This window comes from Glossina fuscipes, unplaced genomic scaffold, assembly GCF_014805625.2.
Source record: "Glossina fuscipes isolate IAEA_lab_2018 unplaced genomic scaffold, Yale_Gfus_2 62, whole genome shotgun sequence".
NCBI lineage: Eukaryota > Metazoa > Arthropoda > Insecta > Diptera > Glossinidae > Glossina > Glossina fuscipes.
In genome coordinates, this window is record NW_023998434.1 from 208,410 (window position 1) to 224,065 (window position 15,656).

The 15,656-nt window shown below is 29.8% G+C and overlaps 1 protein-coding gene across 8 annotated transcripts in view; it reads left to right on the top strand.

Moving 5' to 3' along the window:
• The window catches only part of LOC119638034 (peripheral plasma membrane protein CASK), a 122,502-nt gene that overhangs the window by 24,658 nt on the left and 82,188 nt on the right, over positions 1–15,656 (top strand). Inside the window, exon 1 of one of the 8 annotated variants that reach the window (XM_038034616.1) lies at positions 15,465–15,646. The exons of the other annotated variants lie outside the window; for them this stretch is intronic. Within the exon in view, the coding sequence (XP_037890544.1) occupies positions 15,509–15,646 (138 nt within the window). The 5' untranslated portion in view covers positions 15,465–15,508. Of the gene's footprint in view, positions 1–15,464; positions 15,647–15,656 lie in introns of those variants that run through there. 8 annotated transcript variants of the gene reach the window in all.

Below are 15,656 nucleotides of genomic sequence, written 5' to 3' on the forward strand. Positions count from 1 at the left end.
AAAAACAATTCATTTTAAATGTGTCGCGCAGCTATTATTGTTTTTTGCAAATCTTAAAGGGATGTTTCTGTGATCGTGGAAATCAAACAGTGTTTTACAATTTGTTGATCAATCGTCCAATAAAAAGGGTATCGAAATATTGTTTCCCGGGAATTGTTGATCTATGATCTCCGTCGTCTTGGAAACCAAAGCGCATTTTAAAATTTGTTGATCAATCTTTTTATAAATAGGGAATCGAAATATTTTTTCTCGGGAATTATTGGTCTATGGATTATTCTTAGTTGATGGTTAAGTTCGGAAGAGTGCCGAGACTATCCTCAATAAGCAAAGGAATGCAAAATTCCGTACAGATATTAACGACAACAATGTAAAATTTTAGAAAAGAGAATGGGTGTGACCGTCCTACAAAGATTCCCATAGCAGAATTTTTTTATAGATCGCAAGAATATTTACTGTAATAAACTTATAGTTTAATTATGTTCTGGAATCGTCTAGAAAGTCAATATAAAAAGGATCGTAGTCAATTAAATGAGGTTTTTAAGGGGAAACCTCGCTATTAATTTCCAATAGGGATCGGTTTCTAATGTAGTTCTTTTATATGCACATTTCGGCAAAGTTAAAATGAAAATAGAGCGAAAATATTTTTTGAGGTATACAGCCGAAGTCTAAGCATGTTTGCGTGTCCATCCATCTTTCCGTTTGTGTATTTGTCGTTATCAAAAATAGTAGAGATATCGTAGACTCAAATTTAGCAAAATATATTGGGTAAGCTGCTGCGGGCAGGTTGGTATCGAGAATGGTCCGAGTCCGTCTAAAGGCACACGTAAGGTACAAAGTAAGCTGAGAAACTATTTTCAGACGTGAAAAAATTTTCGCTCATTAGTAATAAACCACATTTTATGGAAAAACATTTCTTTTACCATAAAAAAGGAAAAAATTGGCCACACCTACTCGATATTATAGAATGTTAAAAACTCATTTTTTTTTTTTTTTTTGCTAAAACGTTTCCAGCTCCCAAAAAAAGTTTCATAGGCATACATGGATATATATATATATATATATATATATATATATATTTTGTTTTTTTTTCTTTTTAGATCGCAGTATTTAGATCAGTATTAAATGCGGACCCTTCTAGACGGGTTTGCCAGCCCGCCTGTCCGTATCTGTATATATTCATGGTCGTAAAAGTGGGGGACAAACGGCATAAATTTTCACTTTCAGTTAGAAAAAATCGGCCACGTCCGTCCAACATTATCACATATAAAACTTTAGTTTTTTCCTTTTTTTTTTTTAACCTTGTTTAAAATCACAGTGATGGGTATAAAAAAGTCGATCGTAACCGAATATAATTTTCTTGCTTTTTATTTTCTTTTTTTCTTCTTCTTCAAAAGTCATAAAAATATTAAATGACTTCACTTTAACATAGGAACAGACACATTTGCCATTGTCTGCTATACATTATCTTGAAATGCGTCATACTTTCAAGAATAATATTTTATAAAGACTTATAGCAGATTCATTGATATTGGATCCATTTGGAACGGGGAAATGTGTAAATGTTTTTTTTTTTTTTTTTGCTTTCAATCCTTTGTCAATCCTTTTCTTTTCAAGATTAAATTCAAGCTAAGATTAATGCATTCGCATATCAAAATTATAAGCTTTGTTCACGTAATCTATACAGTTTTTATTAGATCTCTTTATAGAGACATAAGGTATAACTGTATTTTTTAGCTCGCTTGCAAAAATTCACATTTAAAATTAAAAAAATAAATTTGTTTTACGTACAGAATTAATAGCCTCTTAGTATAGTATCGGATAAAAGAAAAAAAAAAAGGGAGCATATATTGCGAGTATATCTTAGTAGAAATATAGTGTGTGATTGTAAATTATCCTTTAAGTTTGTTTATAGTCCCTTGGAAATCAATGCAATTGGCAATTTATTTACAATATTCTTTGTACTTAAGTAACCGAAATAAATGTCTCTTCATTCTTCCCTATAACGGTTGTTTGTGCAATATATTCAACTTACTTACCATATAAAAGATAGTATTAAATGGTTGAAACGTGCACTATATATATGTAAATATATATATATATATGTATAAACCTTTCAAAACGAAAACAAAAAACAAAAATAAAAAAAAGGAAACAAAAAAAAAAAAAAAGAAAAACAAAAAGGAACAAAAAGATATTGTAGGACATGCAATAAAACATAATTTCCCCAACGTGATACACTTACGCAAACATACACAAACACAAGAAAGTATTTGTTTGCTATTCGTGCACAAAAACATACACACACACATACACACATATACACATATACACATACATATCATTTGTATATGTATAGTTCATCAATATTGAATACTTTATGCCAGCAGGTAATAAAGTAAAATTTATGGCAAACAAACGAATTCATGAAAAAAGAATGAAAAAGGAAAGTAAACTGATTCCCAAATATCTCATTTTTATTCTAAAAGCATATGCACATAGCTCTTCTTAACACTCGCATAAGTAAATATATATATATACACACACATATGCATATCTACTCTTTTGTGCAAACAGATAAACGTACTCACTTAGTTATATGTTTATCTATTAAGGCTTTTTTAAAAAAGCATAGACACGAACGTTTCGCTTTATTTTTGTTCTACATTTCTTATTTATTTTGCCATTTCTTTTCTCTTTTTTTTTTTTTTTTTTTGCTATTTTCATTTTCATCTATTTTTTGTTTTTTTTTGTTTCACTTTTTAGACTATTTATTAAGAAACTATTGTAGCGACAAATTTTGTCACACACAAAAGTAAAAGACAAATATATGCCTTTGGTGGCGAAGTAGATGGTAGAGAGAGAGAGTGTGTGTGTGTGTGTGTGCTAGTGTCGTAAAGCTGATAGGCTTAGTTACTGGCATTTAGGTTATAATGTTTAAATGTACATATGTATGTGTACTTCTTTTTGTGTACACACACAAACACACACACACACACAAAAGAAGTAGATACTGACTGCCGTTAGTATATATATTGTAATAGTACTTGAAATGTTTTTCTTATAATTGATCCATGGGGAAGGAAAGGAAGTTTATATGTATATATATATATGTGTATGCAAGCGTGTATCGTTAACACATTACAAATATATATATATATATGTATATAGTTTACATTGGTTGCTGGCTGCTGTTAACCCAGCCATCATCTTTACATAGTTATCTGCCATTGAAGAACTTAACATCGACACACTTTACGGGAAAAAGGACACTTATAGGAGGCGGTTTTTGTTTAAAGTGTGGTATTTAACACAATTCTTGTGTTTACTGGCATGTAGTATAGCTGTAGGTAGGCGTTTATCTGCCTGTGCCTGTGTAAGCATGTTGCGTATGTTTTACGTATGTTTGTATATTTGATTTTTGGATTTATGCAACTGTGCAGTCAACGAGTTCCGCCTTTAATTGCTATACAAACATCCGTATATAAATGTGCTTGATTGTATATATATATATATATATATATATATATATATATAGCGTTACATGTTTGCTAGGAAATGGAAATTAACGACAATATGTTCGCATCATGAAGTAAAACAATTTATTAATAAATTGGTAAGGATTTCAATAAGAGCAAAAGCAAAAGCAGCAAAAGGAAAAGCAAAGCAAGTTTACCTTTGTTTGTATGCCTGCAGCACGTATTTTGTTGTTTATGCTCACCAAATATTTCACCAAAATTTGGTGTAAGAAAACTTTATTTCATTCAATTGTAATTAATTTCTAAGCAATTAATATCAAGATAAATAAAGATAGAATATCGGACTATATAGCTAAGGCAATGGCAATGTATAGAACATCATCATGTGGAATTAAGAAATTGCAAATTAAATAAACGAATGGGTTGCAATTGAAAACAAAAAAAACTGACAAGATTTTATTTAAATTTTAGGCACAATTTCAAGTCTTTAGTTGATTTACTTAATTATTTATTTATTTCTTTCTTTCTTTTGTTTTCCTTACCTGCAATAAGCGGTCGAGGCATTTAGGCTTTAGTACAGATAAAAGTAGATACAATTCTCGTGGTATGTGATGTAAGGTAAAGACGATTAGCGACGATTTAAAAATGTTCACTTAAAGTGAACAAATTGTTCGTAAGGCAACCTTACAAGGTGGAATGGTGTTTAATGTCTTTCTCTGATTAGATTTTTTAATGTTTTAGTAGTTCTTTGCACATTGTCAGCGTACTTGTGGGTACCTTAATGTCTAAGGTAAACAAGGGAAGTCTGAACAAAAACTTTAGCCGACTAACTTCAGTGGCCATGATATATATATATATTTTTTTTTTGATATTGCAAACGCGAGGCGGATAGAATAAATAAGATGGACTTGGATGGAATTCGATTCAAAGACCTTGCTTGCAATTACCAAGAATAATACATGACTTAAAAAAGTCTTCTATCTGATACATATATAGCATCACTATTCACAAACTGATATGATTTCTGGATAATGTCAATACGTGCCAAACTGTCATGACTTTCCCACAAATTAGCTTAAAAGTTGCAATTGATTTAAGTGACACTATTTTTTTTATGAATTTCTTTAAACCAATGAAAGCAATGTTGGGTAATGCTACTAATTGCAACTCTTGGAACTGAACTGAACCTACATCGTTAAGAAATATGAAAAAGGGACAATAACGTGATTTTTTAGTCTATCAATGGTTGGCTTCACGTTGCAAAACATATTGTTAGTCTGACGTGCTTCTGCACAATATATATGAATGATAAATACATGCCTGATGGACATTTTGTGTCCATTAATGAGATGCCAATTAACTGACATTGTTTGACATCGTTAAGACGGAATCCTTCATTTACGTAAAGTCATCATAAAATTGGAAATATGCTGTCAGATCAAATTAATTCAGAGAAAAACATATGGGTCTTGTTTGTTTGGGGAAATATGAAAAAGTTAAGAAAAGTCTTGTAGCGTTCGTTTAAAAACCATATCCATGTTCATAAATTAAATGTGTCAGTAAGCAGCGTTTTCCTATAAGTAAGAACAAAATGAGTGGTTGAACTTAATTAAGAACCTAAGGTGGTTGATGATTATCCGACTTTAATATATTTCCAGCTTTCGAATAACTGTCCTTTTCCGATTATTTGCTGGTCGACTAAATCACTCGCACACATGATGATGATGATCAACTGATGAATTAATTATGAGAAAGTCTAAGCCTTAAAATAGTTTTCAATTTGAAAAACACAGGAATCATTTTGAAAAGCAATAAAAGCGAATTTGTGCCGTGATGATCTCAATACTGAATCTATTGTTTATTCAAATTTAGCCAAAGCGAGAAAATCGTCAAAAGTCAAAGTTAATGATTGCAGCCATTTTTTGGAAAGTGCAAGTAATTTTGTTAAATATTCATTCAAAAGACCCGAAAAATGAAGACCAAGCTTTACTAAGAAGAGTTTACTTTTCATTAATATAATTAGTGCAAGTGCTCACAAAGATATTCTCGGAATTTTGAAGTGGAGATATTTGAACTATGAAGAAAGAATTTTACTTCTCCGGCTTTTATCTGCCTTTCTAAGCCTTTATAATTTCTACATTTCAACTTTTTTCTTTTTCATCAAATTAAGAGATTTTAACAGCGAAGCAGCGTTTTGGTGATCTTGACATTTCGATAGGTTTGTGAAACAAACATTGGAAAAAAATGTAAATGAAAAATTCTTTCAAGTCCAGTCTGCATTTAACACACGATTTTTCTCTTCTGAGTCTCACTGTTCCGTACGGATTGTTCATTGGGAAGAAGAAGTCGGGCTTAGGTCAGTAAATTGATGGTTAGGAAATAATACCAAGATAGATTAAAAGCACCAAGACGGTGACTAGTAAGTTCAATAGCAGACTTACTCATTAAATAATTTTTTTACAGTCTGTTTACTGGCATTCTTTTAATGTAAACTTTATATGTTAACTATTAACATATGACAACACATTGAGATGACGTAGCTGTTAAGATATCATAATAATGTGAAATTATAATTATATTATTTGATATCATTTATCATAATATCTGGCATATTTTCCAAAAAAAGAGAAAGGAAAACAAATGCTTTTCAATTGCAAAAGGATTTACTTGCTTTTATTTGATTTTGACAACTTTAGAGCTAAATATGCATATGCACGTATGTATAATTGAAAGGTAACTTTCGAAACATAAACTCATGACTTTTTCCTAGTGTACACAATTTCAACTTCATCGCAATCTGCGACCTTTTTTAACTTTAGCAGAAAAAGATTTCCCATATTTATGATACTAGGTCTGGGTGAAAGAAATTTTTTTTTGCGTTTTTTGACTTTTAAGGTTTTTTTTTGCTTAAAAAAAAAAAACAATAAATAATATTGCGAGACCAGAATTTTTTTTTTTTTTTTTTTTGTGTGAAATGTAAAAAATTCTTATTTTGCAAAGCAGGATTGTTTACGAGCAAAATTGTTTCCTCCTTTAGAGAATAACATTCTGGTGCGATTATAATTCGATTTGAATCATCGCATCTTGACGTTTTATATAATACAAAAAAAAAAAAATTGTGGATATATATACTATACATACTATATATTGGAGATACATCATTTTCGTGACATCAAACCTTATGGACATCTTAAGATTACCTTAAGAAACTAATATCAATAAAAAGCGCCTGCACTAGCCATCACCATCAGTCCACCTCTTAAGAAAAGAACCGATAGTCTTAGTTCCTAGCGCTCATCTTACTTTTAGTCCTAAGGGTTTTTTCTTTGATCTGAATAAATTGAATAATAATGACTGTAATGACTGACTCAATGTATAGAATATAACATTAGAGATGAAACTCATAGACTAGAAGAGTTTAGTTTAGGGCCTAATTGTAACTACTCGGCTTGACACAACAAGTGCAATATATTACAAAATGAATGGGAAACCTTATCTGAATAGTTGAGAGTATTTTTGTTGACTCCGATGATAAATGAACGGGCTGTTGAGTGAATACGCTTAAGCCCTTCATAACATTTAATGATTTCGAAAACTTTTTCTTTTTATGGTCAAAGAAGAGAAAACGAAAGTATTAATGATTTTGATAACCAAATAATTGAACATAAAAATGAAAATGAAATAAATGAAAAAATTGTTTGCAAAAGGGATAGGAAAAGATTATGTAGCCACATAAGCTATTATCTTAAGTTTTGGAGTAACAAAGCACTGGATTTTATAAGTTCAGCAGCTTAAAAAGTGTTTATAACCAAAAAAAAAAAAAAAAAAATAAATAAATAAATAAAAAATAAAAACCACAAATTTATATTTTAAAAAGGAATAAGACAAGATAGCTCGTTAGAGACTTTGATATGTTGTTGAAAGACGCAAAGCTTGAGGAAATCAAGTTTAAAGAGAAGAACAAGAGTTTGAAATATATTTTTCTTAAAACTTCTTTTTTTTTTTTTTTTTTTTTTTTTTGTAATCTTAAAGTATAGTTGAACACTAGTGGCTGAAATTGATATTTAATTCTTTACTTTTCCTGCATGAGCATTCAAAGGAATTGTTCTGGAATTTTAAACCCTGAGAATACTAGCAAACAGAAGTTGAAAAGAAAGCAAAAAAAAAAAAAAAAAAATGAAAACCGTCTAAAGACTTTATTGAAGCATGGAAAACGATATGAAAACAGCAGAGGAAAAATAAGGAATAACTTAAAGGAAAAACTTTTGCACATGTGTATATATATATATATATATATGTATATGTATCGATGTATGTATATTTATCTATATATACATTTATCTATAGTGGAGTGTATTGTGTTATAATGAACGTATGGCTTAACCTCTGCACAGACTATTGTCAAGTGTACAAACGTACAGTTTTAATGCTTGCTTTGCTATAAGCACTTTTCGTAGCTGTAGGTATGTTTATGCACGCTGATGACTATGAGCAGTATTTTTCTAGTATTTAACTGTGTGAATGTGTACATGCATTTTAAGCAGGCAGGCAGGCAGGCAATGGGGAGAAAAAAACTATATTCAAACAAACAAAAAAAAAAAAAAAAAAAAAAAAATGAAAAAAGAAAAGAAAAAAGGACGAGAATCATATGTAAGCTCACGAAAATTCTAAATGATACACTCACATGTAAAATCGTGTGTGTGTAGACGCGCGCGCTCATAAATATGCATTTCGTTGGCCCATGTGAGTTATGACAATAACTGAAAACGAATTGCTGTTGAAAAGGAAATAACAGAGCCGAGAACATGACATCACACATACACTGATAGAAAATAAAAGGAAAGCATAAGCAGCCAAGCTTATAGTATAATAAAAAAGTTTGTATTGGTGTTCGTGTTTATGTTTGTGTATATGTTTAGAGGATTCGCTTTTTGTCTTTTTGGCGCTCAATATTTAAATATGTGGCTATGTGGAAAATATAATCACTGCTACTGCTTGCTGCCGATAGATGAGAGTAGCAGTTGAAAGAGAATGAAGAGATGAGAAATCTGTTAAATCTGCATACACTAGGCTGACTTAACTGACCCTATTGATATCTATGTACTGAAAAAGTTTTAAAACGTGCGCATTGGTTAGCAGTAAAAGGTGTTGCTTTTGTTTTTAGTTGTTAGCCTGTTAAGGTGTAAGCCATAGCTGAATGTATACATATATATATATATATATATATATACATTTATATGAATATATATAAATTAATGTATAAATGTATTTGTGTATGTATATATATATATATATATATATATATATATATGTATATGTATGTATTTATACACATATGCATATATATATATATATATATGTTGACAATTGGTGCTCTCTGCAAAGCCTAGCAATAGCTGCAACATCGTCATTATCACCTTTATCTTATGAACTGTATGAATGCAGCAGATGTTAATAATGATGTTTTTAAGTCGCTTTAACTCTTTCATTTTCCTCTTCTTTTTGCTGTCAATATGTATGTGCATGTGTATTTGTGTGCATCTGCAATCTATGCGCTACAGTTTTGTCATGTGTGTATTTTACGATTTGCACTATTCCTTTATAAACAACAACTCAACTAACAACGAAACGATCAACATCATCTGTATATAATACTACGTCGTAGTGACAAATCTCTATTCCTCGTGCCTTGTTTTTTGCCCGCTTTAATATCTTTCGGTTTTCTTTATTCTTTTTTGTTTTTTTTTTTTTTTTTTTGCTAACACACGTTTCTCTAGATTTGTGTGATTCACGCGAATGTTAAGCCAAAAGGCTTCTCTATCTATATATATATATATATATGCGCATACACAAACACATACATACATACTGTTCGCTTGCTAGTGGCAATCGTATTGCTGTGTATTCATTGCCCTAGCTCTGTGGCTCTGTGGCTGTTGCTGGCGTTGTTGCTATTGACCGTAGAATACATTTGGTGCTTGCTCGTGTGCCTTAGAATTACGTTTTTGATTTATATGAGGCTCGTTAAGTCACGTGGAAAATCGGGCTCTTAGTGTTTATAAAACCAACAACAATCATATTTATGTTCTTAGTGTGTTTTGGGAGCATCTTCGTTCAGAAGAAGAAAATCACAAAAAAAAAAAAAAAACGAACTTAAAAATAAAATAACGGAAAAAATTAATGTCACTGCTAGACACTGATATCATATACATACATATGTATACATTTTTATATTTATTGTGAGTGTTTTTTTTTTTCAAGACAAAAATATGGTAAAATGAACGTTCGCTGCTGGCCCTTATTGAGCCTTGTCGCACCCATTTCATCTTATCGATAACAAACAAGCGAACGAATAACGAAGAAAAATAAAAGATAATTTAAGTTAAGTGTGCGCCATATTTGCTCGTTTATTTCATTGTTTGCAAAGTGCAAAAGTGCGCAATATTTTTTATCTTGAAAACGATTGATTATATCTAACGCCTATAAGTCCCGATTGCAATCTATATAAGAATACATTTCGTTTGTGCGTGTGTGTGTGCGTGTGTGTGTGTGTGTGTGTATGTGCTTGTGTGCCTGCGCGAAGATAAAGAGGGAGCGCTTTTAAATGCCCAAAAATATAGTGAAATTTTTTTAAAATTTATATTTAAAACGAATTTATGCGTGAAGTTTTATATGTGGATAAAATTAATGAAAAACAAAAAAAAATGTATATTTTAATTAAAATTTTCATTATAATCATCAACTATATCATCATCGTCGTCATTAAATATCATTAAATATTTATGTTTACTTTTCTTCGTCCTTATTAATGCTTATTCCCATTTTGTGTTTTTAAACAAGTGCTACCTCAGCATACACAGCGTATAATAAACTGTTTTAATGACCTAAATTTTCTTCAAACCAAGTCAATTATGATGCAGCAGCCATATATACATACACATAACTTTACATATACATATATATATATACATATATATATATATACACATACACATATATATACATATATATATATATATATATATACATATATATATGTTATGTAGAAAGCAAGTATACAAAAAAAAAAAAAAGATGTTGAAAACATCGGTTTCATTTTGACTAGTTGATGGACTTGACTTGCTTGGCTTAGGTAAAGCTTTTGTTATAAAAATGTTAAACACGTGAGCCTTCACTTCACTTTTTAGTTAAATTTGGCGCTAAAAATAATGCACACTGGCATTGTTAAGAGCCGAGTGCTTTTTAAAACATAATATGCTTATGTTATATCGTATACATCTGAATGAATACATGTTATGGTTGGTTATAGTTTCAAGCCCATGTCTGGTCTCAATTTTTTTTTTTTAAATTTAATGAAAGTTAACAATTGTCACAAGTTTAATTTTAAATCATATATATATATATATATATATATATATATATATATATATCGTTGCTATAACTGTTAAAGTGTCGACAGCCCATACATATGCAATTTATTTCTTTGTGGTATATGCGCATAAATTAAAGAAAAATTTTCTAAATAATTTTTAACATGTGCACGACGACTACTATTCATGTGTTCGCTTACACCGAATTCATTTAAAAGTTTTCTAAATAAAAAAAAAAAAAAAGAGTAGGAGGAGGAGGAGGAGGAGGAGGAAAAAAGTTGAAAAAGTTTAATTAACGGTATTTGCATTTTGCTGAGAAGTTTACTTATTACCAGGCACATGCCTCGACTTTTCGTTATAGTATATATTTGTTTACCCAAAAGCCTGATATATTGCACTGAAATTAGAATTAATTATTTTCAAAACTTTTAACTATAAAAACCAGAATGGAAACTTAATCTTTCAAAAAAGTATCTAAAATAGTTGTAAATTGGCTGCATAGTTTAGCCAATAAATAAGAAATTAGCAAAGCCTTTTTATTAGGAGGTCAACTAACTATAACTTAAAGTAACTTTTCATCTTCTATGAAATGGTTTTCACATTCAGCAATGCTGATGTTGAATTTTTTTTTTTTCATCAACTTCAGCAAACTTGGTAACAGTTCGTATTGTAAATTATAAAATATTTAGAAATAAAAAAAAAAAATTATCCTCTCAAAAAAAAGTTGAGGACAACTGTACATTTACCTTAAAATTTCATTCAATACGAGAAATTAATAAGATTAAGACTAAGAAGCGTTTACACACTTAAGTAAAGAATTTTACAAAACTTATGAAATCGCCCTGAAAGAAGGCCAAATTAAAATCTTGCGTTAAAAAATATGCAAGAAATAAAAACAAGTGAAAATTCGCCTAAGTATAGGCCATAAAAATACTTTTACTTTTTTGTTGTTCATTCTGAAAAGTTAGAAATATGGGATAAAATAACTTTTTTAATAATATGCAAAAAATTATATGAAAAAAAAATTGAAAAAAAAAAAAACATTATGCACCATTTTTATACCACAAGAGTATTATTTATATTTTATTTCAGTATTACATTATTATCGTGGTAGGAAAAGGAAGGCGGTATACTTTAATTTGTTTACTCTTTTTTTTTTTTTTTGTATACCATCTATCTGAATGCCTGCTATGACTGCAAAACAACGAAGAATAAGTTGAACAGTGCGAGAAATGCTTGTAAAAATAGTAATGTTGAACATTCTTTACGCTTTAAAAGATAAAGAAATCGTAATGGTAAACGTAATGACTTTTGTATGTTTAGAGAGATGAAGAGTTTGAGGAAATGAAAGACTTACGATGTTGGGCTTTTTACAAAGGTGGTTTTTTTATTAGCTTTCTTCGCCTATAAGTAAGTGCAATTAATTCATTCTAGAATCAATTTAATAATGGTTTGTCGATTTTTAAATATTTAGATCAATTCGCAGAAATCTTTAATTAAGCCGACTCGGCAGTAGCTTTTAATCAGATAAACATTGATATTTTTCCTTTTTTCATCGTTCAATTTTAGAAAGCTTAAGATGAGGAATGAGGCCTGCGTTTCACTTAAATTAGGTTAGCTAAACATATGACGTTGCGATGGATTGCAAAAGCAAAAAATATATTTCGTTAATCGTACTCTCTAGGGAAAAATTCTAACGGCTCTTACACTTTTCGTAATGAGTAGAGTTTATATATAGCAGTCATTTGCTAAACCACAACGCCTGGTACCATCCACTTACGGTAGCCACTTATTGCAATGGTACACCAAAATTATATATATTTGCGGCGAAGTGTAGTATTTCTGCAATTTACCTGCAATTTTGTTAGCGTTTTATGTACACACCTGCCTTATGTCTAACTTTTCCCTTTGAAAATTTTACATACATTACCTAAATATGCTTATAATGTTAGTTCAATCAATTTAGTAGCACTAGAAGTTTTCCCTGCGTTCAATAAAGTTATGAAAAATAAGGTATCGTTTTTTGTTTTTTAAAGTCTACGACTTTAGTTTAATATCCTCAGGAAACTTTTGCTAAGAAAATAAAGTTAAAATTTTTTTAATGCAAGACATTAATCTTTGTAAAATGAAACCTAAATTAAAAATTCTTATATTAATTAAAGTATTTTAGTTATATTAAAATATGCATACATTTCATGGCCTATGCTTTTTAAATTTTATTTTAAGAAAAATTCCGTTATCTAAAAATCTAATCTACTGTGTTCTGTTTTAAAAAATTAAATATTTGTTGCCCACTTTTAGGTGCGAAAAATTTCAGAATTCCAACATTTTTATATGAATTTTTTAAATTCTTTATATAAACAATTTCGTTATGAAAATATTATGAACAATATACGAAAGGAGAAAAGCAACATCTTTAAATCGTCTCCTGTGAATTTCATCAAATTAGCTGTCATCAGCCGAGTATTGTATTTCAGAAAATTGAAAAAAAAAAAAAAAATATTTTTGCATTTGTTTTAATGTCAAGGTAACTTTTTGCATGTACGTATATGCATGTATAGGATGAAATAGTAAAAAATGAAATGAAAAAAAAAAAAAAAAAAAAAAACAAAACGGCATGCAAGTTGAGGCAAATCTTGGTTACCCATTACTTAAAGTAGACTTGGCTTTTAATTCTCCTATTCAAGCTATTGCACATTATAATTTTGTTTATATCTCTTATAAATATTTGTCAGAATATAAGATCAATATATTTATTGTCGACATATTTCTCAAATTTTCACTTTGTTGTTAGTAGGCAATAAAAAAATATTAAATAATCGCCCAAACTTGGGCAATAAAAATAAATATGGATAGAGATAAACTAGGATATTAATAAATAGTTATAAATAGCTATTTATAGCAAAGAAGTAGTTATAGTGAACATCAAATCTACTTCAAAGTCTTCCCCATCATTCGCTCATTCACGATATTTGGTTGGAAGATAAAGTGACAAGTGTCTTACTTCTTATATTATTCGTATAACCTATTATGTGTTCTCTTAGATGTATCCCTTGTATATTTCAAATCAGATTTTTTTAAAAGAGTTGAAAATTTTTAGAAAAAATTTGAAATTGTTTTTGAATATTCAAAACTACCTACACAAAATTGTTTCGTAATTATAAGCGAATCAATGATCCGATTTAATTAATCTTTATGTCGGACGCGTTTCATTCAAGAAAATTATTGGGAGTAATTTGGAGCCGACAAATAGGAGATAAGGAACAACGATTAGCTTTCGGCAAATATTGTCGAGCCCGCAGTGGCATATTTACCGTATTTTTGAATTTGGCAAGAAAGAATTTAAATCCAAATTTGCTCCTTTAAGTATAGGCCACAACATTTACATAAACGAGCGGGAAGGACGGCCATAACGGTGCAGAGTTAAATGATTTTCATTATTCTCTGTGTGCAGATTCTACGCATTAAAAAGTATAGCTCCAAGTGCATGTTGATTATTTGGACTTAATAATTCCAACAATAGGTAAATTGGAGGAGAGCCCTGACTTAATTCCCAAAGTTTACCCATCACGACTACACGCATTTCTTTCAATTTCGAATCATTCTTTTGATGGAAAAAGAGCAAGAGAAAAGAGATTTCCCTTAAGCAATTCTCGGAATTAAATAAAGATTATTCCAGTCGTGTAACGAAATGAAAATATTATCACTTGCGATATTACGCAAAGTCTAATAGTGTGGTTAAATGATGACGTGAGGATAGCAATTCGTAAAATTTATTCAATTAACAATAAATCATTCATAACGTGTACTTGGCATTCCCATGACCAAATAAGGAAAGTAATTTCTCATCTTCATTTTACCAATGGAATCATTCAGTTTACATACCATTTTTTAGCATGTAGTGATATTGGCAACGTTCTCCGGTCGATATAAAGAGTATACTAACGGGTGCGGGTGTTGATGACTTTCACAGCTATTATAATTATGTTGATTCAGTGTAGGCGTATGAACGTAATGAACGGGTGAATAATATAAAAATATACATTATATATATATTTATCAAAAAAAAAAAAAAAAAAAACAAAAAAAACAAAAAAAAAAGGAAGACCAACTAAAAAAGAAAGAAAATCTATCTGACAACCAACGATTTGGTTTAATAAAAACCATTGTATAAGTCAGACATGCATACATGAATAGATGAATGCTTGCCGAAGATATGTGTAGTAAATCTAAATAATACACAGGATTTAAGTTTTATACATGTATAGCAACAAAAATAATAAATACAACAACAATAATAATAATAATAACAACAACAACAATAACAATAACGATAACAAAGAAAAAAAAAGACAATAACAACAACAACAAGATCAGCAGCAACAGCATCGGTATTAACAAAAATAGAAAAGCTTAAGTTTTCAAAAGTGTTCAAATCTTAACTTTTTAAAGGATTATTAAAACTACATATATAAAAGATAAGCGGCTGCTTTTTTTTTGTAAATTGAGTGCAGTTGCATGAGCTAGGGTGTGTGCGTTTGTGTGTTTGTGTGTGTGTTTGTGGGTTTGTGTGTTTATGTGAGCAAGTGTTCTTATACACATATATATATATATATATATATATATATATATATCTTACATTGTGTACATACATTATAATAAATGTGTGAATTTTGTATGGATGACGACGAAGATTATGATTTATCGTCAGAAACATTATGCTTTCAATGGATTGGCTTGGAAACAGCTGAACAACTGCCGTCCTATATTGTGCGGTACTATAATAATTTACATCACAAGGTAAGCACAG